At 48.6% G+C, this 20,735-nt stretch overlaps 3 protein-coding genes across 6 annotated transcripts; 1 reads left to right on the top strand and 2 right to left on the bottom strand.

The window, feature by feature from the left end:
• Nucleotide 1: 1 nt before the first annotated feature.
• On the bottom strand, nucleotides 2–2,316 carry BANF1 (barrier to autointegration nuclear assembly factor 1). 3 transcript variants are annotated; one of them, XM_080911744.1, is made up of 3 exons: nucleotides 1,773–2,316; nucleotides 1,045–1,183; nucleotides 2–516 (listed from the first exon to the last, which is right to left on the bottom strand). In XM_080911744.1, the coding sequence occupies exons 1-3, from the start codon at nucleotides 2,153–2,155 to the stop codon at nucleotides 370–372; spliced, it is 669 nt and encodes a 222-aa protein (XP_080767870.1). In that variant the 5' UTR covers nucleotides 2,156–2,316; the 3' UTR covers nucleotides 2–369. The 3 variants fall into 3 exon arrangements, with proteins under 3 accessions (XP_080767870.1, XP_080767872.1, XP_080767871.1); XM_080911746.1 differs by lacking the exon at nucleotides 1,773–2,316 and adding an exon at nucleotides 1,455–1,576; XM_080911745.1 differs by lacking the exon at nucleotides 1,773–2,316 and adding an exon at nucleotides 1,325–1,458.
• EIF1AD (eukaryotic translation initiation factor 1A domain containing) lies at nucleotides 2,275–6,024 on the top strand. The gene is made up of 6 exons (XM_080911747.1): nucleotides 2,275–2,414; nucleotides 3,396–3,611; nucleotides 3,753–3,861; nucleotides 3,948–4,056; nucleotides 4,222–4,269; nucleotides 5,219–6,024. Exons 2-6 carry the CDS (start codon nucleotides 3,525–3,527, stop codon nucleotides 5,370–5,372), a joined length of 507 nt encoding a protein of 168 aa, XP_080767873.1. The 5' UTR covers nucleotides 2,275–2,414; nucleotides 3,396–3,524; the 3' UTR covers nucleotides 5,373–6,024.
• A 5,774-nt stretch (nucleotides 6,025–11,798) lies between these two features.
• SART1 (spliceosome associated factor 1, recruiter of U4/U6.U5 tri-snRNP) lies at nucleotides 11,799–20,351 on the bottom strand. 2 transcript variants are annotated; one of them, XM_080911422.1, is made up of 19 exons: nucleotides 19,375–20,351; nucleotides 17,669–17,726; nucleotides 17,281–17,336; nucleotides 16,662–16,788; nucleotides 16,457–16,562; nucleotides 16,162–16,239; nucleotides 15,955–16,054; nucleotides 15,728–15,870; nucleotides 15,413–15,619; nucleotides 14,902–15,029; nucleotides 14,544–14,820; nucleotides 14,007–14,180; nucleotides 13,780–13,890; nucleotides 13,495–13,582; nucleotides 13,028–13,118; nucleotides 12,787–12,922; nucleotides 12,219–12,308; nucleotides 11,998–12,119; nucleotides 11,799–11,913 (listed from the first exon to the last, which is right to left on the bottom strand). In XM_080911422.1, exons 1-19 carry the CDS (start codon nucleotides 19,685–19,687, stop codon nucleotides 11,895–11,897), a joined length of 2,424 nt encoding a protein of 807 aa, XP_080767548.1. In that variant the 5' UTR covers nucleotides 19,688–20,351; the 3' UTR covers nucleotides 11,799–11,894. The 2 variants fall into 2 exon arrangements, with proteins under 2 accessions (XP_080767548.1, XP_080767549.1); XM_080911423.1 differs by lacking the exons at nucleotides 17,669–17,726; nucleotides 19,375–20,351 and having other exon boundaries at nucleotides 16,662–16,829; nucleotides 17,281–17,332.
• Between the last annotated feature and the right edge of the window lie 384 nt (nucleotides 20,352–20,735).

The raw sequence follows: 20,735 nt of genomic DNA, 5'->3' as shown, positions 1-20,735 counted from the left end.
ATGAAGGCCACCGACTTTATTAATTTAAAAATCTTTTATAAGACAGTGACTGTTTTTGCCAAAAAAGGAGCCAAAGGGCATCCAACAGATAGTGAGGGAGAAGGGGACCAGGAATCCATTGAGGAAAGCTGGTAACTGTTGCCATGGAACTGCAGGGAGAGGTGGAAGGGGAAGACATGCAAGGTCAAGAATTCCAGAAAAGTTGAAATGCTGAGGGGAGAGAACTCCCAAAAGACCCTGGAGTACACAGGAGGTGAGGGTGACAACAGCAATCCTTTCCTTCATGGAGTACAGGGAGGAGCCCCGCCCTGCTGCAGACTCTGGAGACTCTGTGCTGTGGCTGGGGGGCTGAGGGGTCCCCAGAGAACATTACAAGAAGGCATCACACCATTCTCGAAGGCACCCAAAGCAGTCCCGGGACTGCTTGGCATTGGCACCACATGTGTCTTTTAGCCATTCTCGAAAAAGGTCTTCATCTTTCTTTAGCACCAGAAACTGGCCAAGGACCACATAAGCCTGTAAAACAGAAAAAAGCATGTAGCTAAGTGTCTTATGAGTCAAAAGCAACAAGACTGCCTACACTGAGACCACTCTGAAGATGCCAGACCTTTGAAACTAGGGAGGATTAGTTGGTGAATACTTGCGAGGCCAAGGCCATTTTTTGTTTTAAGATACGGTTTGTTCCTTTGTTGTCAGGGCTGGCACTGAACTCCATGGGAATCCTTTTACCTCAACTTCCTAAGTGCTGGGGGTCATTAGTACAATCCACTATGCCTACTTTCATTTTTGTTACAAAACACACAAAAGAGCAGGGTACAATGGGACACACCTTTAATCCTAGCACCAAGAAGTCCTGTCTCAAAAAACAAAACACAAAAATGAAGGAAGTGCCTGTCTCCCCAGGTACTCCCAAAACACTTCAAAATATGTCCTACTGTCCAAACCCTTTCCATACTCTTAGTTTTCTTCCCAAGATGTTGCTTGGTAACATCTGTTGCCAACCTTCACTCCTACCCCTCCCTGGCATTTGCAGTCACCCCACACCTTGTCAAAGCCCCTTTCTTCCAGCTTCTTGCCCAGGACTTCACCAATCCCGGCCAGGCTCCCCACTGGCTTTTCCCCCATGGGCTCAGCCACGAAGTCTCGGTGCTTTTGGGACGTTGTCATCTTGATCAGACTTAACCTGGGAATCCCCAAAAAAAGCAGGTTAGGGCTGAAGACCACAATTCCCAAGGGCAATATGCTATGACAATTACTTGGGCCCATCCAATCCCCGCTGTTCAGAAATGTCCACTTTCTGTGGGTCCTGGGTTTAGGTACTGACCCGATGAATATACTACTTGCAATAACAGATGGTGCACGTAAGGCAACGTATAGATAGATTCCCAGACTCAGTAGCCAAGGCCCACCCTGAAGCTCTCACTCCCGGTGACCTTGGCTAGACAGACACTGACCCCGTTGGGAACTACCACGTGGTAGGAACAGCAAGAGGCTGTTCCCACCCTCGCCGCCCTCCAGAGGCCGACGAGCGCCGCACACTCGCTCGGACAGCCCGCCTCCTCCACGCCTCTCTGGTCCCGCAAGCTCCGCCCCCAGCGCGCCGCCCCGCCTCCTCCACGCGCCGCCGCCCCTACATGCCGCGCACCGCCCCTCCCGCAGACTCAGGCCGCTGCACTGCAAAGGCGCGCCTCTACGAAGGACTCTTCTCCCTCCCGCCTCTGCGCGCCGCCACCGCTCTCCAGCCGGAGTCCCACTTCGCTTCACATGCTTACCCGCAGCTCCGGCTCTGGTAACGGCTTCTCGCGCCACTCGGCCGCTCCCGCCGATACCTCAAGCTACTAGAACGTTCTTCGACTTCCGCTTCCGGGTCGTTTTGCGAACAGCCTTCAAAATAATCCCCAAATTGGGCACGTCTAGCCACCCAGAGCCATAGAGTTGAAGCGCAACGGTTAGCTGCGGCGCCCTCGGTAGTCGCTGTTTTCCGGTTCCTCTCAGGAAGCCACGCTGCTTTCGATGGATTTTGTTTCTCCAGGGGCCCTTCCCCTCTGTAGGATTGAGGTTTCCGAAGAGAATACTTTTTTGTTTCCGGAACTAAGGTTTGTCTGACTTGATGGAGGGAAGAGTTACAGGAACGGACAAAGAAGGGGTGGAGCATCCGGAGGGCCGCTGAGAACCCCGGAAGTGTAATTCACGGCGGCGCGGTTTCCTCAGTCAGGTCTATCACTTCATACCCGCATACGGAAGGTAGGAACACCGGAGGTTTGAGACCGAGCGTTCAGACCGGCGCTACCGTCGTGACCACCTGCAAGCCGCATTTCTTTGCTTTTTGTTGATTCACTCTTGAGGTGAATCGTGGACGAGCTGCTTTCACCTTCAACCTGAAAAACGGAACTTGCTTGTGTAGCGCCGAGCGGGTGAGTGCTGTGGGTGGTTCTTTGCTCGAAGGGTTTTTCTGCTTGAAGAGTCCCGATGGTCGCCGAGTCAGTTTATGCCTGTGATGTGTTAAGAGATCCAGCGTTGTATGACTCTCCTAGACTTGGCAGATGTTCCAGCATGTGGAGGAACGTAGTTTATCTTAAACTTCTCCCAGAGAGGTTGTCAGAATGACTGGCCTGGGAGGTGTGCGTGGTTTCATCATCACAATAGTACTTAGAAGTAGAACTTATAGGAATTCCCCTGTGCTGGGTGCTTTTCCATGATCTGACTTTATTTACTTATTTGTCTGTTTGTTATTGAGAGGGCATCTCACTACAAAGACCAGGCTAGCCCCCAGCTCCACAGAGATTCACCTGCTTCAGCCTCCATGGGTTATGATTAGAGTGTTTAGATTTAAGGCTTAAACCACCCTTATATGTCAGCTGATACTATGAAACGTGTTAACTTTGGTTCGGTTTGGTTTGAGATGGGTGGTGTTGCAAGTGCTCTTGGAAGCCAGAAGAGGGCGTTGGATCCCCTAGAATTGAAGTTAAAGATGGTTGTGAACCATCTGACGAGGATGCTGGCTCTTAAGACATCTCTCTGGCCCTTAAAAGTCATGTTTGTTTGTTTTTTGTTTAGGTTCTCCTTATGTAGACTAGGTTGGCCTAGGACTCAAATACCTGGTGACCTCTCCCTCCCAAGTGCTAGGAATAAAAATGTACACCAGCACCTGGATAAATTTGTGGCTTTTACATATGTATGTGATTATGTATGTATATATATATATATATATATATACATACATACACATACACACACACACACACACACAGCATGTGTGTGTCTCCAAAAGAGGGTGTTGAATCCCCTGTGACTAGAATAGAGGCAGTTAACTCTGTGTGAGTACTGGGAATCATACCTAGTCATTTGCCAGAGCAGCAAGTCCTGCAGTCCCCTAAAGTGCATTTTTTTAACAGGGCAAGGTGGCACTTTTTTGTATAAGGCTGCTTCTCTTGAAAGCAGTCCTGGCTTCTAAGACTGGCATCCAAGTAATTCTGGAAGAGCTTACAGTTGGTGCACCCTAACAATCCTGGACAGAAACCAGCATGTCTCAGGCCAGCAAGAGGAAGCATGTGGTGCAGGAGGTGCTGGGGGAGCACATGGTACCTTCTGACCAACAGCAGATAGTGAAAGTGAGTGATACTGGTCTCAGGTTTCTGTCTCCCGATACTCTCATTGGACCCCTGGGGTGTGGAAAGGGAGGGCTCAATGCAGGTCAGAGGGTGCTTGATCTAACTGATGATGTGACTAGTTTTTGCTCTTTCCTGGACCAGGTCCTCAGGACTCCTGGGAACAATCTGCATGAAGTAGAGACAGCACAAGGGCAGCGCTTCCTGGTGAGCATGCCCTCCAAATACCGAAAGAACATCTGGATCAAGAGAGGTTAGAAGCATCCCTCTACAGTACAGAACCATGGCTTTGGTTTCCTCCTTCACAGCAGGAGTGGCTTTATCCTTTATCATCTACAGGGGACTTTCTCATTGTTGACCCTATTGAAGAAGGAGAAAAAGTGAAGGCTGAGATCTCTTTTGTGCTCTGCAAGAACCATGTCCGCTCTCTACAGAAGGAGGGTCACTGGTAGGATGGTCTTAATTACTCGCCCTCTGGCTTCTGGGGATAGTATCATCCCAGCTGGGGAATAGGGGAAAGATGGTTATGCCATCCCAAGAGGGACATTTTCAAATGGCTCTTTGGCTAAGAGGTTTCTCTTTGCTCTCTAACCTGGCTCTTCTCTTCTCGCAGGCCTGAGGCCTTCTCTGAGGTAGCTGAGAAACAAAACAATATGAACAGGTAAGGAGCAAGCCCTCAGCCCAGGAGAGCCAAAAAGAAGTACAAGTTCACATCTTGGTGTCTCAAGAAGAGGGATCTTGCTTTTCTCCTGTTGAGAACTTCAGCACATATAACAGAATGGGAAATTATGAGTGTGGCTGGAAGGTCACATGCTAAAATGCTGGCTTTGCTACTTAATAGGCAAGTGAGTTTAGATGCATCTTTCAGTGTCTTAAGGAAGTTCCTAATTGGATGTGGCTGGACATCCCTGTAGCTCAAGTACTCACAAGGTAGTACTAGATCAGGAGTTTGAGGCCAGCATGGTCTACTCATAACAGGTTCAAAGCCAGCCTGAGGTACAACAGTTCATCTAAGAGTCAGGATTATACAGAGAATAAGACTGCTTAGTGCAACAGTCCTCACCTGTGGGTTGAGACCCTTTGAGGTCAGATATTTAAATTATTATTCATAACAGTAGCAAAATTACAATTATAAAGGAGCAATGAAATAATTTTGTGGTTGGGGTCACCACAAAATGAACTATGAAAGGGACGCAGTATTGGGAAGTTGTTAGTGCATCAGCTGATAGGAAATGTGAGCTCACTACGTGTCAGTGATGCTAGTAGGGTTGCTTCCTCACTGGAACTGATAAAGGGTTGGGTGGGAGGTAATCCTGAGTCTGTTTTCTTTGACTGGGTTTTCTTATTTGCTCTGTTCCTCTAGAAGAAGCCTCTCCCAGAGTTTTTTGCTTTGTTTGGTTTATTCTTGAATCAGGATCTGATGTAGCCCAGGCCATCCCCAGACTTACCATCTTCTGCTTTAGCTTCTTAAACACCAGGCATGTGCCACTACATAAGGGTTTGGAGCTATTGGATTCTCATTACTTAGTTGATGGTCCTAGAGTTGGGGACTCTAGATTATAGATCTGCTTTCCCCAGATGTTAACTATTCTGTTTTCCTGCTCCCACAGAGAGAATCAGCCAGAACTGCCCACTGAGCCACAGCTGTCAGGAGAAGGGTCAGGTTCTGAAGATGATTCTGACCTCTTTGTCAACACCAATCACAGACAATATCATGAGAGTGAGGAGGAGAGTGAAGACGAGGAGGAGGAGGATGTAGCCTGAGCCCCAGGACCCACTTCTCTACTTGCTCAGGGACTACCCCTTGACTTTTCTGGGCTTGGACATTCCCAAGCTGCCCTGCAGGTCTTTTCCTTTGGATGAGAACAAAGCATGGCCCCTTTCTGAACTGACGTAAAAGTATTAAACCCCTGGTGGGTAATGACTTACACTGGTGTCTGAGTGGCTCTCTGGAGGGAAGCTCATGGTGATGTGAAGTCTCTTCTATAGTGGGAGCCTTGGTCACATATGGGTAGAATGGGAAAGGAAGTGGTTTGGCCAGACTCTGCTCATGTATTTGGTTCCCAGTACCTCTTGGTCACTTGATACCTCACCCTGTGCTGGACCTCACTGGGTCTTCCTTCATACCTGCTTACATTCAGCACTGATTCCAGTAGTTAAGCTCGTGGTCTAGGACCTAGTGCCCACTTGCCTCTTAAGCACAGCTCAGGACCAACCTCATGGTGCCTTGTTATTCCTTACTATAACGGTGCCTACTGCCTGCTGCCATACAGACAACACCCATGCGCCCCATCTCTCTTCACCTTTGCTACCAGAATGTGTCTGTGGTCAGGATACCTTGTTGCTGTCTCCTAATTTTCTTTGAATTTTTCTGATTTCATCAGGATATTAATTTCCTGTAATCTTGAGATGGTCCCTAACCCAGGTTTTCTTGGAAGTCACTGTAGCCTAGGCTAATCCCACGGCATGAACCTGTGGGGCTACTAACCTTTTATTAGAGGCTATCGTACCTCAGCATCAAAAGGCTTCTTGTGACTCAGACCTTTGCTCATGACTGCCTTCGATCATTCATTTACTCTCATTGCTTTAGTTCAAAGATCCTTCAGTAGCCCAGGTACTCAGTAAACTGAGCTGTGAACTATGGCCCCACTTGTTAGGAGGCCTTTGCTTCTTGCTATCCACTGCTAGCATTAACCTAGCCTCTCTGAATCCTATTAATTGGCCTCTCAGCTTAGTCTTGCCCCTGCTGGTCATTGACTCCATCTCACAGTGGAGCTATTCAACCCTGGTGCCTACACCTGATGTGCTTGTGTGTGTGTTAATTGTGAACTTGCACTAATGGAACTTCTACTTTGGAACCTTCCTTTTGTTTTCTGAAGGATTTTGTTTTCCTGTTGTGGGTAGTTGGTTGAGCATGAAGGCATGTAATAGCTTCATATGCTATATAGAATCTCATTTCTGAACAAAAAATCTTGTGAGCATACCCTCTCTGGCTCTCATTTATGTTCATGTTTGCTTTTTGTGATAGTAAATGTATACTTGGGTATACACATGTATAAAATACATATATATAGATACATGGAAAAATATACGTGGAAAATATGCGTGGTGTATATACATGGAAACATAAACCAGATGGTTTAAAGATAAACCTATCTTTAACTTCTCTGAATTTTTTTATGGAGAGTTCCTTTTTGGCTTTTTTAGTACCGAATATTGAACCTCGGGGCCTTGGGCACTTGGCGTGGTATACTGGTGTTCTCACCAAGATAGATCCACAGTTTTTGCTCCGTCATTTATGGGAAGTAGAGAACTAACTTTTTTAGCTAGAGAAAGAGCCACTTGCCCCTAATTCATTAATTAAAGGGCTCATAATTTTTTTTCTCATTGATACTACCTTTAAAATTTTTCAGATGCAGATAGATATGGTTAGTGCACACCTTTAATCCAAATTTCAGTACTTGGGAGGCAAAGGCAGGCAGATCTCTTGAGTTCTAAGTCAACCAGAGCTATAGAGTAAGATCCTGTTCAAAAAAAAAAAAAGTAGTCATTATAGCACACGCCTTTAGAAGCACTGTGGAGGCAGACGCACAACAATCTCTTAATTTGAGGCTAACCTCTACATGGTTTTAGAACAGCCAATGCTACGCAGACCATGTCTCCACCTTCACCTCCCCCCAAAATAATCCTAACCAGGTGTGGCACCCACCTATCTATAATCCTACTTGGGAAGGTGAAGCCAGAGTATCAAGACATTACTACATCTGTTTAAAAGCAGATTCCTACACATATTGGTCTTTTTAGTATTTCAAGTCTGCCCTAACTTTAGAATCAACTTGATTTCATTTAAAAGCCTTCTTGGCTTGGCCAATGAAATGGCTCAGTGGGTACACACTTCAGACACACTAGAAGAGGGCATCCGATTTCTTTCCAGATGGTTGTGAGCCACCATATGGTTGCTGGGATTTGAACTCACTGAGCCATCTCTCCAGCTCTTTAATTTTTTTCTAATTAGGTGTGTTGTGTGTCTGTGAGTGTGAGTGCTGTCAGAGTCCAGAAGAGGAGTCAGCTTCCCTGGTGATGCAGTTACAAAATGGTGAGCTGGGCGGAGCAGGTGCTGGGCAGCAGCTCTCCTCACCACCAAACCGCCTCTACAGCCCCTTACTTCCTTTCTTGTTTCTAAAGATTATTATATATATATATTATATATAGAATAATCATATATGAGAGATAAAATGTATAATCACACACATACGTGTGTGTGTGTGTGTATATATATATATATGAGAGAGAGGAGGGTGCTATGTACACTTAAATACCAATGCCCAAGGAGAACGCTTGCATTAGCTCGAGAGCTGGAGTTACAGATGCAAGAGCAGTGTGTGTTCTGAGCCCCCTTTATCTCCTTTTTTGATATGCTTTTTTGATCCAAAGTACTTCATGATTGTGTTTATCCCAGAAATTTTTCTTAACTATCTCTTTAAATGTTTTTTCTTTCTAGAATTCTCATTAGTTACTAGCATTACCTTCTGATCTTACGGTCTCTCAAATTTTCTTTTACATTTTTGTTTCATTAGCCCTTCCTCTAAGAATATTTTCTGGACTGATCCTAAGTCACTATTCTCTTTGTAAACTGTAGCCCCACTGTGGTAGCTCCTCTGTTGTTGTTTTGTGCGAGTATGGCCAGCCAGGGCTACATAGCAAGAACATCTCAAGAAAAGGAAAGGAAAGGGTTAACGTCTTAGCTAGGGTTTCCAGTGCTGTGAAGAGGCACCATAACCAAAGCAACTCTTATACAGGACATTTAACTGGGGCTGGCTAACACTTTCAGAGGTTCAGTCCTTTATTGTCATGGTAGGAAGCATGGCATCAGGCAGGCAGACATGGTGCTGGGGGAGCCTAGAGCTCTACATCTCATGAAAAAGAAGCCAGGAGCCGACTGACTTCCAGGCAGCTAGGAGGAGGGTCTTAAAGCCCAGCCCCACAGTGACACACTTCCTCCAACAAGGCCATACACTCCCTGGGGCATGCATATCACCACCACAGTTATCTTGGCTCAGTTTCAGAGTTCTAGTCTCTGGTTGCTTGGCTATGTTGCTTTGTGACTAGTAGTGCAGAATAATACAGATGGAGCATGTAGCAGAAACCTTTCACCTTGTCATGAGGAGAAAGACAGGAAACAGAAGCAGGCAGGTCTGGGAGTTCTAGGCCAGCTGGGTCTACATGGTAAGTCCAACATAGCCCGAGCTAGAGATCTATTCTCAAAGTTTGGTGGGGGGGCATGGAAATATCCCTTTCAAAGACACATTCCAGAGACCTTCTCACTAGACTCTAGGCACACCCCAGAGATCTTCTCACTAGACTCTTTTTATTATTTATTATTATTTTAAGATACTCTATTTTAGCCAGTGTGGTGGTACACCTTTAGTTCCAGTATTGGGGGGAAATGGGGACTGAGGCAGGTGGATGGATTCATGTTTCAATGTTTGACCATAGGGATGCCACTATTACGAGGTGTGGTCTTGGAGGAAGCCACTGTGTAAGCAAGCTTTGATGTCTCCTATGCTCAAGTTCCACCCAGTGTGGAATCAGAGCACCTCCTGGCTGCATGTGGAAGAAAACCTCTTCTGCTGCCTATGAATCACGATGCATTGTCATGCTTCCTGCCAAGGTGATAATGGACTGAATCCCTGAAACTGTAAGCCAGCCCCAACTTTTTCCTTTACAAGAGTTGCCTTGGTCATGGTGTCTGTTCACTGCATTGAAACCCTAACTAAGCCTTTATTATCTAATTGCATTCTTACAGACACTGTGGAGGTATGTGAACGTGAACATATGCAGTGGGGCAGAGATCTTGCAGGTTATTTTGGCCTCAGCAAAAGTAATATATGATTACCAGTTCTCATACGGAGATTCATCACATACTCCAAACCCAGACAATATGTGGATGCCAAGTGCATGCTGACAGGAGCCTGATACCATGAAAGGCAGGGAACAACTGTGGCTATGCATGTTCCCTAAAACTTTGCTCTGGGCAATGCTCTCCTTTCATTTGCCCTCTGATGACCACTGAGAAATAGGTGAAGGACATGAGAGTTCATTCAGCGCTATCATCTTCTCAGAGGCCTCCTTGCTGTACTCTTTCAAACGATCTGACAAGTGCCAGGAGCTATCCGCTGTCAGACTGCCCTGCTTCTGCTCTCTGTCCTTCAAACGCCCGAGTTCTAGCCTATTCTGCCCTAGACTCAGACAAGGGTCTATCTTCTCAATCACTCAACTCTGGCCACACTTGTGAGTAGGCAGTCCTAACCACCTACCTTCCATCTCTTACTTCCTCTTTCACTGTGACCATAACTGACATCAGTTATTTTGGCTGACATCTCCAGGGACAGAGCTCACATCAGCTCAGGACTTTTTGCTTCTCTGCTTTCCCAGAGGTCTTAACATGGGCACCTGGTGGGGAAGGGGGATAAAATGAGAAGGCCTACCAAAGTTCAGAAGCCCGAGTGAGAACTAAAGAACTTCAATATCAAGCATGCAGTATGTCAAGAGTATTGTTTTTAATAAACTCAAGCTTTATTGCTTCTGGGGGAGGGGGCTGAAGAGATGGCTCAGTGATTATGAACCAGGTTTCAATGCCCAGTATGGTGAACATGGCAGCTCACAACCATCTGTCACTCTAGTTCCCTGGCGTCTGCAGCCACCAGGCATGGGTGTGAATAGAAAAACAGGCACCCATACACATTAACATTTTAAAAGCCTCAATTCAAAATGGAAGAAAAAACTGTCAACAGAAAACTGGACAAACAGGAAGTACCTCTGATAGTAAATGTTCAAGCAAAAATCGTATTTTGTGGACCATTAGAGAACTAATCTGCCTTTTAGAATCCACCCTCAACCACAGTACTTCTAACCTGACAGTAATTAAGCTTGCATGTGTTGTATAGATTGGAAGCAGGCACAATTTTGTGTCTAGCTACCTTCCTCATCCATAAGATACAACCACGTTCTTCATTCTGTCACAACTGTATCACCTATCTGCCTATTCTGTCAATGGGTGTGGGATGGTGCTGTTAGGTACATCCTTCATGTACTGAGCTGAACAAAAGGGCACTTTCTGTTGCTAAACCAATGTGTTCTTAGTTCTAGAATAGAAAATGGAAAAATATTTGCAAACAGACGGAAGAACTCCCTCATACATGCCACCAAACCCAGTGCATTGTCTCCTGTCTTGCCTCGTCTCTCTTGCTTCTGGTTTTGATTTATGGTGGGGAAACCCTAAGAGACCTCAGGCAGCGCCACATCCACCTACTGGGTGGTGGCAGTAGCACACACCTGTAATCCCAGCACTCAGAGGCAGAGGCAGGTTAGTCGTTTGAGTTCAAGGCTAGCCCAATCTACAGAGTTCCAGGACAGATGGGGCTACACAGAAAAACCGTCTTTAAAAAAAAAAAAGGCTTTGACCAATGTCCATAGACACTGGACACCAAAACCAAGCACCTCAAACTTACATATGAGAAGTTATTTTCTAGTTATTTGATATATTCACCAGTGACTCCATGGGATTATCTTCAGTAAGTGATGAGGGCTCTTGCACAGCCTGTGGTTGGCTGGGGTTCCTCAGCTCCTTCCCCAAAAGCCCATCTTCCTGGCACAGCGAGGGGCACCTCCCAGGGTGGCTCAGCCTTGTATATAAGTGTACTCAAGGTAATCCCCTACCCTCCACTAAGGCCACAGCAGCCCAGTGGACAGGAGGAAGGTAATCCTTGGTACCCTAGAAACTGTGTAACCAGGACAATTACAGGGTAGTTAGTGGCTCTCCCGGGCCTAGCAACAACCATGTGACCAGTCTGAAAACAGCAATGTTTTTGGATCAAGAAGCCAATTTGACCAAAGTGTGATGGCCCACAGAACTGGGTAGAGGGGCTTCTGCTACAAGTGAATTGGCTCACAGAGGAATATCCTTGAGGGCCCAGGCTGGTATTCATCAAACGGCCAGTCTTACAGGCAGAGCTCAGACTTGAAATCACTCAGGTTCAAGGATTAGCCCCATCTTGCTCCTGCATAAACAGTGAATGTGAATGAAAGACCTCACTGGCGCCTCACACAATAAGCAGGTTTTCTGACTGCTCGGATAGCAATGCTGAGCCTAGAGTGACTTGCCATATTGCAGAACTGACCATGAACAGATGCTTCCTAGGTCTAGCCTTAGACTGCAGCACAACAAAGAAGAAAAATAAGGAGGGAACTTTATTTAACATTACATCTGGGATGGGGAGGGCAGCTTCATTTGGTGATGGTGTTCCTGTAGAAAGAGGGCAATGAGGGTGTGAGACTGGAGAGAAGGGGTACGTGCTCCACCCCAGCCCCAGGCAGGCCTCCTACTCACGCATTCATGCTCTTGCCGCTGCCACTGAGCACGATGTACGGTGTCTTTTGGGCCTTCTGCTTCTCCTGGAGCAGTGCCACGGTGCCCAGGGGCGTGTCACTGGAGCTCATTTTCTTCAGAAGCTGTGGGGCCACAGTAGGTCAGAACAGGGGGAGCAGGCCCAGCATATCACACAGCACCCAAAAATGCAGAGTCCCCACCTCCCTCCTCCCAAGACCCACCGCTTCCTCATCCAGCTTCTTCATCCGCCGCTCAGTCTTCATCTTGCCTGAACCCTTTCCATGGAAGCGGTGGGACAGCTGCCGGAATGCCTGGGACACAGCACAAGCAGAAGCATCAGAAGCCAGGCCAACTCAGAGCTGAGTCACCCAATCCAGGATTAGACTCCACAAATGGTAGACGAAGGAGAGGATGTATCAGGATGGCCCTTGGCTTCATGTGTCAGTGCAACCTATGTGCTAAGAATCCTGGGTAAGCCCACCTCTGGGAGCTGGGGCTAAACCCAAGAAATGTGGAACCAGCTTATATAGTAGAGATGAGAGTCATCAGGAGTCTGGATGTTGCCTAAAGGATGGGTACCCTCAGGACACAGGCTTCAGCTATGGACCTTCCTGACATCTGAAGAAACTGCTGTCCACCAAAATCGGCAATAGAGGCAGAGTTCACAAGGCTCTAACTGATAGGCAATCAGGCCTCTACAGCCCTACCTCATTGGAGGGTGAGGGTGTCTTTGACTATACCCTGACCTAGTCATCTGTGGTCTAACCATCTCCACAAGACCCTGCTCACCTCCTTAGGAGTCAGTTTCCTGCCAGTCTCATCCACATATTCAATCTTAACATCGGGCTTGTAGCCATCCTTCTCCTTGAAGTCCTGAGTGAAGCCTCTGTACTCCTCCCGTCGGCTGTACTTGTCATCGATGGCCCTAGACCAAGGCAGAGGTGCTCAGGATAAGCTGCCTGCTACCTACCTATCCATGTTCACAGCTTTGCTCACAGCTGTCCCTGCTCCATATCCCCAAGACACTTACATCTTATCCTCGATGCAGTACACTGCTGAGGGTAGTGACTTATTGGGAGCCTTTACACGGGCCACCTTTTGTACTGTGGTCTCCAACAGTCCTAGGGACAGAGAAATTGTGATTATATGGGTCCCTCAGAGTCCTGCTTAGGAGGTAAATATGCCACATTTTTACAGGTATGATAGATCAGCACTTCCCTAAGGAAGCAGCAAAGCTGGGATCTGGACCCCAGATTTGTTCAGTTTAGCCCACTTCAAGGACTCAGAGCCTTAAAGGCACAGAAGAGGAACAGACCTCCTACACTGTAGCAGAGAAAGGTAGTGAGAGGCTTCAGTCTAGGGAGTTGCTCAAAGCACTGAGACTGAGGGGAAGGGACAGCAGTGGAAACCCAAAACTATGCAGTACCCACAGGCACCTACTCAGCTCTTCCCTGCTATAGTGCCCACACTGCCAAGGCTCCCACCCTGAGCCCACACCTTTGTTCTGACACAAGAGCAAGGCAGCAGCCAGCCCTCTGTTCACGATGGGCTCCTCATCCAGGATGGTGGTAGAAGAAGCAGAGAACTGGAGATGAGAAGAGAAAGAAGTATGAGCAGGCTGCCCCATCTCTTCTGGTTAGTGGTCATCCCCACCAGGTATTAGGCTGTGGGACCAGTTTTAATTGATTCCACAGCTGGCTCTTGAAGGGTTCTGTGGATGGGTGAAGGCTCTTGGGTACTGGACAAGCCTGGGTCCCCAACCCGTGCCCCATCACTGCTCACATCCTGATGTTGCTTCTCCTCATCCAGGTTGACGGTGCTCCAGCCAATGTTCTCTTCCCCATCTGATTCAGAGCCACCATTGGCTGAGCGTTCTTCATCCCTTTCAAAGTCCTGGGACCAGAAGTCAGTGTCAGGATGGGCAGGCTCAACCCTACCCACTACGCTTAAGCACTAGAACCAGAGGTCACCAGCCTAAAGATAGCATACCACGGGAACAGTTGACCCACCATGAGCTCCTCCTGCTCCTCTCGGTTGCCAGCCAACCCATAGGTGGGAATCTCCCCCAGAGTGCGGCAGAACTCAGAAGTAGCATTGAACACAATGGTCCCCTTCCGCTCAGGATCCTCTTCCTCTTCCCAGCCACGTTGGCGAGACTCCAGTTTCTTCACAATCTCCAGCACCTGGGGGAGGCAGTGGCTGTGGGCAGACCCGAAGTTTCTGGGGTGATACCACACAGACTCAAGAACCCACAGATCTTCCCTCCCCATGACAATAAACAACCAATTCCCACAACCCACAGTGGATCTTCCAACTGGGCTCCATTTCCTCTCTGGCCTCTATAGGTTCACTCTGTCCAAACCCACAAATAGCTCCCTACTGCCCATGGACTCAGTACCACACTGGAGATACTGATGGTATCTAGAAGCCTGGTCCTAACCTGATTTTAAGCAAAGGAGACTTCTGAGCCAATGTGGGTGCTGCCTGCGATGATAACTTCCCATGCTCAGAGACAGGGCCCACATCAATCTCCATGCTAGCCTCACCTTCTCACCGCTGTCTCGAAGCTGCTGCAGTTGCTGCAGCTGCCGCAGCCTGCGCCCCTTCTCCAGCTGCTTCTGCAGCTCCAGTTCTGCTTCATCTTCCTCCAGCACCTCTGGGGACCCTGGTGGAAGAGCTTCCCCATCCTCTTCATCACTGATATCCATGTTCTCTACTCGAGTGTCATCTGATGGTGGCGGCTGAGCAACAGGGTCCTTCTCTTCATCCTCAAGGGCCTCTTCCTCCATCTCAGGAACTCGGCGTCGACCCCGGCCCCGAAGCCTAGAAGAATGACACGCTTTCAGTAAATGATATCTCCTGAACTGGCCCAGCCCTCATACCCACTACTGTGTCCAAGCCAACCTAGATCCAAAGTCCCCATCCTGAGTCTGGTCTTCACCAAGAGGCAGCAAGTCATCTGCCCGCATTATCACCTCCTTCTCCTTCTTTCGGATTTTCTTCACTCTCCGTTTGGTCTTTTTGAATGTCACCTTCAGAGAAGAGCAGAGGACTGGAGCATACAGACCCCCCCCCAAAGTTTGAACAAGAGCTACCTCCATGTTCCTATTCCTTGCAGCCTCCGAAGGTGGCTGCTGGCATCATCATCCCACAGGGTGCCCCAGGCTCAGTTAAGTGACTCACCCAAGGCACAAGCTGGCTTGGGAACAGAACTGGAACATAAGCATAGGTCCATCTGGCTCAGCACTCCCTGCTCATCAACACTAGCAAACTTCCCTGGGCTGCCATTTACTGCTCACCCAGGAACGGAGCACAGTGTTAACACTCAGTCCCCCCATCCCCAAGCGCATGTCAGCAGCTTGTGACATGCATGAAGTGGCGGATTTATCCCATCACAAAGCAAAGAGAAACTCACCATCTCTTCAGGACTGAGGTACTCAGAGGCAAGCCGGGGCCCTACAGAGCTCAGAGACTGAGCCTGCATCCGGAGCTTGGTCCGAATTTCTTCTAGCTCTCGCTCTCTAAGGCCATCAGCCATCCCACCCTGCTCCAGGCGGAAGGAATGTGGTCGCTCACCCTCCAATTCCTCGTCATATTTGGCCAGGATAGAGCGAGGTTTTTGCTGTAAGACAAGAGGGTAGCTGAGACCTAGGCCAACTCTTAAGAAGCCACGGAACTCTATATTCCTTAGCAAACACCATCTGCCCCAGCTGCTGCCCCACAGGCAAACCTGGGCCAAATCGTCCACACTCTCATCTTCCGCATAGGGCAGGTAGTCAGGCTTCTTTTTCCGAAGCTCCACGTTCTTGTCTGCCCGCTCCTTGTCCACCATGTTCACATTCACCAGCACATCCTCCCCCTCCTGCAGTACTCCTGAGATAGCATTGCAGACAACAGTCACCACCTGTTCCAGCTCAACAGTCCCTAGTCCCACACAGAGTAACCAGCCCAGCTCACCTTTGTCCTTAAGGGTGAGGACCACAGTCTCCCCTTCTCGAAAGGAATCGATGGCATGTTCCACAGTGAGGCCTTGCAAGTCCCGGGCACTGTAGAGGTCCTACGGGGAGAGAACTACCCAAGTCAGAAGCTAGAAGCCTCTCAACCCTGGGACATCCACCATTAAGCTAATGTCTACCAAATATCCCCTGGAAGCTAGAACTTCACCTGTCGCCTCTGCTCAAACTCCTCCTCTACTAAAGTGCTCACACCAAACTCTTGGTCCATCTCTTCCAATAGCTTGGCCTGTGGCAAAAGAAAGCATGGCCAGTGAGTGACCTCATCATCAGTGCCCAAAAATACCCAAGATGCTACCAGGTATCTATTCCAAAGCACAAGCTTTACAGTGAACCATGGATACACAGACCACCATGACAAATGCCTCTGAGCACAGACTTCCCTGGAAAGCATTCCTGAGCATAGACCACCCTGGCAACTGCCCTATACTGCCAGGTGCTCTCACCCGCTTCTCTGCCAGGTCCTTCTCTTTCTGTAGCTGCCGGCTCCTCTCTATCCAGGCTGCAGTATCATCAAGCCAGGGGTCATCCTCCCCCAGTGTCTTTATTTTCCTGAGGAGAAAGACACTTAGGAGGGAACCCAGATGTGTTCTCCCAGCCCAACCCAGGATTTAGGAAGCAAGCCTCTGTCCTTGACCAGGAAACCCTCACCCCAACTTTTGGTTCAGCAAGCGCTTTTCCTTGGCAGCTGCCAGCTTCTCCCGTAGTTCTTCACGTTGTCGCAAGGCCATGGGGTTGATAACATCGGCTGCCACGGGCTCCTCCTTGGTGCCCGCCTCTGGAAGGGGGGCCCAGACGTAAGGCTATGCTTGCCCATGGCTGGTGGGGAGAGGAGGGAGCCACTCACCCTGCTCCTTCCAGCTGGGGGGCCAGAAGGGGCCAGGAGAGGGGGAAAAAACCCTTTCACACCCCATTCCTACCTCATCCTCCCACTTTTATCACTCTATGTCATATGACAGGAACACACACCGTCCAGAGCTTCTCAGATCATGTGGGGTTTTTTTCTGTTTTCTGGCATGTGTGTTTGTTTTTAAACTAACACCACTCAGACAGATTACAGCAACTATGCATATCCCTCAGCCTGTCTACAGCTGGGATGCAGGACTCAGACAAAGCGCCTCTCAGATCCCCACTAAAATATAAATGAGAGTCTTGGCCCTCTGACAAAATATATATAAGACCACTAAATGATGTTGCCTCTGCATGCTAAAACCCACTTTCTTCCCACTTAGATGCCCCAGCTCAGCCCTATTCTCTGCCTTGCACTTACCTTTTTTAACAGCATTGACCTCCAAGGGCTTCAAACCCAACTTTGCTCGGAGTTTACTGAAGACAAGAGATAGAAGTATTAGGGTCTACCTGAGAAATGGGGCATCAAGTGCATTAGTGGATAGGCAGAAGAGAACAAGGTGAGATTGGGTGGCCCTGAGGACACCAGGCACAAGTCCTCAGCAGCAGCAGAAGGCTTCCAGATCAGGGAACGCCTAATTAGGGAGATTCTCCTTCCTCTTGGGTCTTATAGATCCTCTAGTTGGCTACCTAACTCATCTGACCCTTCCAACTCTAACTGGCTCCATTCATAATGAAAAGGTTTCTGAAGGCTGCCCTAGGTGCACCCTGTCTCAGAGGAAAACAGAACATAAGGAGCTAGCACTCACTTGGTCTCCTCGATGCTAAGTGATGAGGCATCTCCAGAGCTGGTTTTGGAGCTGGCAGCTAGAACAATAAGGAAAATGGCTTAGGGGACCCTTGAACCTGGGACCAAGAAGCAACAGTGCTGCAAGGTCAGAGACAAGGACCCCTCACCAGCACCCAAGTACACAGGAGAGAACAGCAGCCTTCTTTTTCCAAGCTCTCTGAAGGCCCTGGACTGGCAGGATCACCTCTTCCAACCTCCCTTTCTGACCCAAAAGTCCAACCTTCTGCATTCCTCACTGTGCCACTTCAGCCTCCATTGTCCTTTCTGCTCTCGTTATGATAAAGTGAATCCCTGTTCAATTACTAACCGGAATTAAAACTCTACCTTCAACTGCACGGCACTGTTCATCATTTCTGGCATGTTCTGCCCACAGCAGTGTTCCATGCCAGATGTGTACATAATTAAGTAAATAAATAACAAGCACCTGGACCTGCTCTACCCATTCCACAGAGAGAACTTCAAAAAACACCTCAACAGTATCCAATTTAGCTCCCCCAACAAGGCCCCACCAGGAGGGCATCTTCTCCAAAATCTCCCTCTCATCTTTAAACCCAACAGTCCCTTTCTCCTCTATCTCAGCACCACCCCACCCTCAAGTCCAAGTCTCCCTTTTTCCAACTAGCAGATTAATTTGAAGAAAAGTTCTGATCTGGAGACTGGAGATATCTCAGTGGAGAAGAGCACTTGCTGTTCTTAGAGGACCCAGACTTGGTTAACTCATAACCATCTAATTCAATTCCAGGGGATCCAACGACTTCTGACCTCCACAGGCACAGGCACATGAAGGGAAAATACTCAAATGCATAAAATAAAGATAATCCTTTGTTTAAAAGACCTGGTTTTGCTTAATGTCCTACTGTGTGTGACACCGTTCAGCAATTATCTCTTTGCATAGATCCTATGACCCAACTGTGGGCTTCTTGCCATTAGCTACTATTTATGCGCCTCAACATATTCCTCTGCCCACAACTGAGCTACTGGAATTTACCAGGTTCTAGTCCTGACCCTAGTTCTCATTCTACAGGTTCTAAGGCACTTCTTTGGTTTCCTGAAAACACAAGCCCAAAGTCACTCAATCCCACTTAAACTGTAGGGTTTCCCGTCAACCACAAAGTTCTCCCAAAACTGTGTCATTCTCTATGAGAAGGTTTGTTCAATTTTGTTCAATCCCTCCTGATCTCTTGATCTTTGGTCCTACTTTTGACAAGCTCTCAACCCACCGATCTTCACAAAATATCAAGCAAATCAAGTCACTTCCTTACTCAAACTTACTTAAATCCTTGGCTCCCCACCATTCTCATTAACAATGGCCAAATTTCTCAACAGAGCTTACAGCACAGGCCCCTTGGTGTTCAGACACAAGCCTATTTTACTGCACGTCTCTGCAAAGAGCGCAACACCATTCGTCTGTCTCTGCATACTTGTTCCACTGCATGCTCGGTCCACCTCATGCACCACCCGATGCATTTCTGTGATGTGCCAGAAGACAGGGAAAAAGAAGACTCCTGTCTTCTTGAAGCTAAACGTGGAAAAGTCAATGCTTAATACCAAACACCCAGAGGAAGTCTTTAACAAGAGAGGCAGAAAGTCCTCGAGTTCGTCCTGCACCCTAAGTCCTGTGCACCCAAGACCCTGCCCCGCCTCCAGGCTCCGCCCCGCCCTCACCGGCCTCATAGCCCTCATCTCGTTTCTCCCGCTTCACGCGCCGCTCCGAGGGCTCCGCTTGGCTTCGTTCGCGACTATGAGCACCGCTGCGGGCCTCGCCTTCGGCCCCGCGCCTCCCGCTCCCGCGCTCGCCCCCACGCTCGCGGCTCCGCTTCCGTCGTTCACCGCCGCTGCTGCCGCCGCCGCTGCTCCGGTGCTTGTGTTTCTTATGTTCTCGATGCCGTGGCGGCTGCTCGGTAGTGCCCCCGGTACCGGCCGCAGCCGTCGTCCCGGATGCCTCCTTCTCTCCACGGTGCTTCTTTGACGACCCCATGATTAGCGCGTCCGTCCGGAGCCGGGCCGCCACCCGAACCGAGACGACGCAAAATGGGAATACTTCCGGGTCGCGCGACCGCCCCTTTCCTGTTGCTGGAAACTAAGAGCTGCTGTTTCCGGGGCCTGCCTGGGAACCTACAAAGGCTCATGGGAGGGACTGATGCGCGTTCCCGCTTGCCAGGTACTGATCTCTGGGCACGCGCGCCTGTAGAGACTGCGGAAACAACCTCCTGGCTCTGGTTAGACAGTAGTCCTAGAATTGTAAGAACTTTAGAATGTTACGAGGCCACCATCTCCGGAGCTAGAAGTTTTCCCTGCCTCCTTCCCCTTCCACACGGATAGCTTCCTGGTGCTCTGTACCTCTCCCTGGTGCCGGGGCTCCATCCGATGTTGGAAAATACTTTGTTTTGCTCGAGATGTCAGCTCTAGAAGCCAAGCCTTGCGACCCTTTTAAGCCAGCGAACGCTATCGTCATCCCATGTCCCCTGGACTGGTGGATTGGGCCTTTTTAACTAGGCTCTGGAGTGCTAAGGAATGCTCTGAATTTGTGCCTATAAACCTGGTGATATTGAATTCTGGTTTATTATGGTTGTTTCTAGTTTTCTTTTCTTTTCTTTTTTTTTTTTTTTTTAAGGTAGGTCTATATATCCCTGGTTGGCCTACTACTTGTTAATTAGCCCTGGCTGGCCTCAAACCCACGACAGTCCTTCTGTCAGCCTCCCATGTACTGGGATTTCAGGCGTGCATGGCCACTCCAGGCTTGAGTGCAAATTTGACACAGTGAATGTACAATGTTTTACCTCCTTTCAGACTGGCCCGTTAACTATGTTGCCCAGGCTGGGATAAACCACCATGCTTTTCCAGCCTTTTCCTGGGTTTCTGTTTGATTGCTTGTTTGATTTTGGTCTTAAGGAGAGGAGGTTTTAAGGTAAGAGTTCACATACTTCCTTCTGATAGTCGCTGCTCCTCTCTGGGCTTCCTGTGTAGCACATCTCTGGTGTGTTTTGTGTGGGGGATGGGCTCCTTTAAAGGTCTGCTCCAAGACA

This window comes from Micromys minutus (genome assembly GCF_963924665.1).
Source record: "Micromys minutus genome assembly, chromosome: 2".
NCBI lineage: Eukaryota > Metazoa > Chordata > Mammalia > Rodentia > Muridae > Micromys > Micromys minutus.
This window is presented reverse-complemented; position numbering and strand designations above follow the sequence as displayed.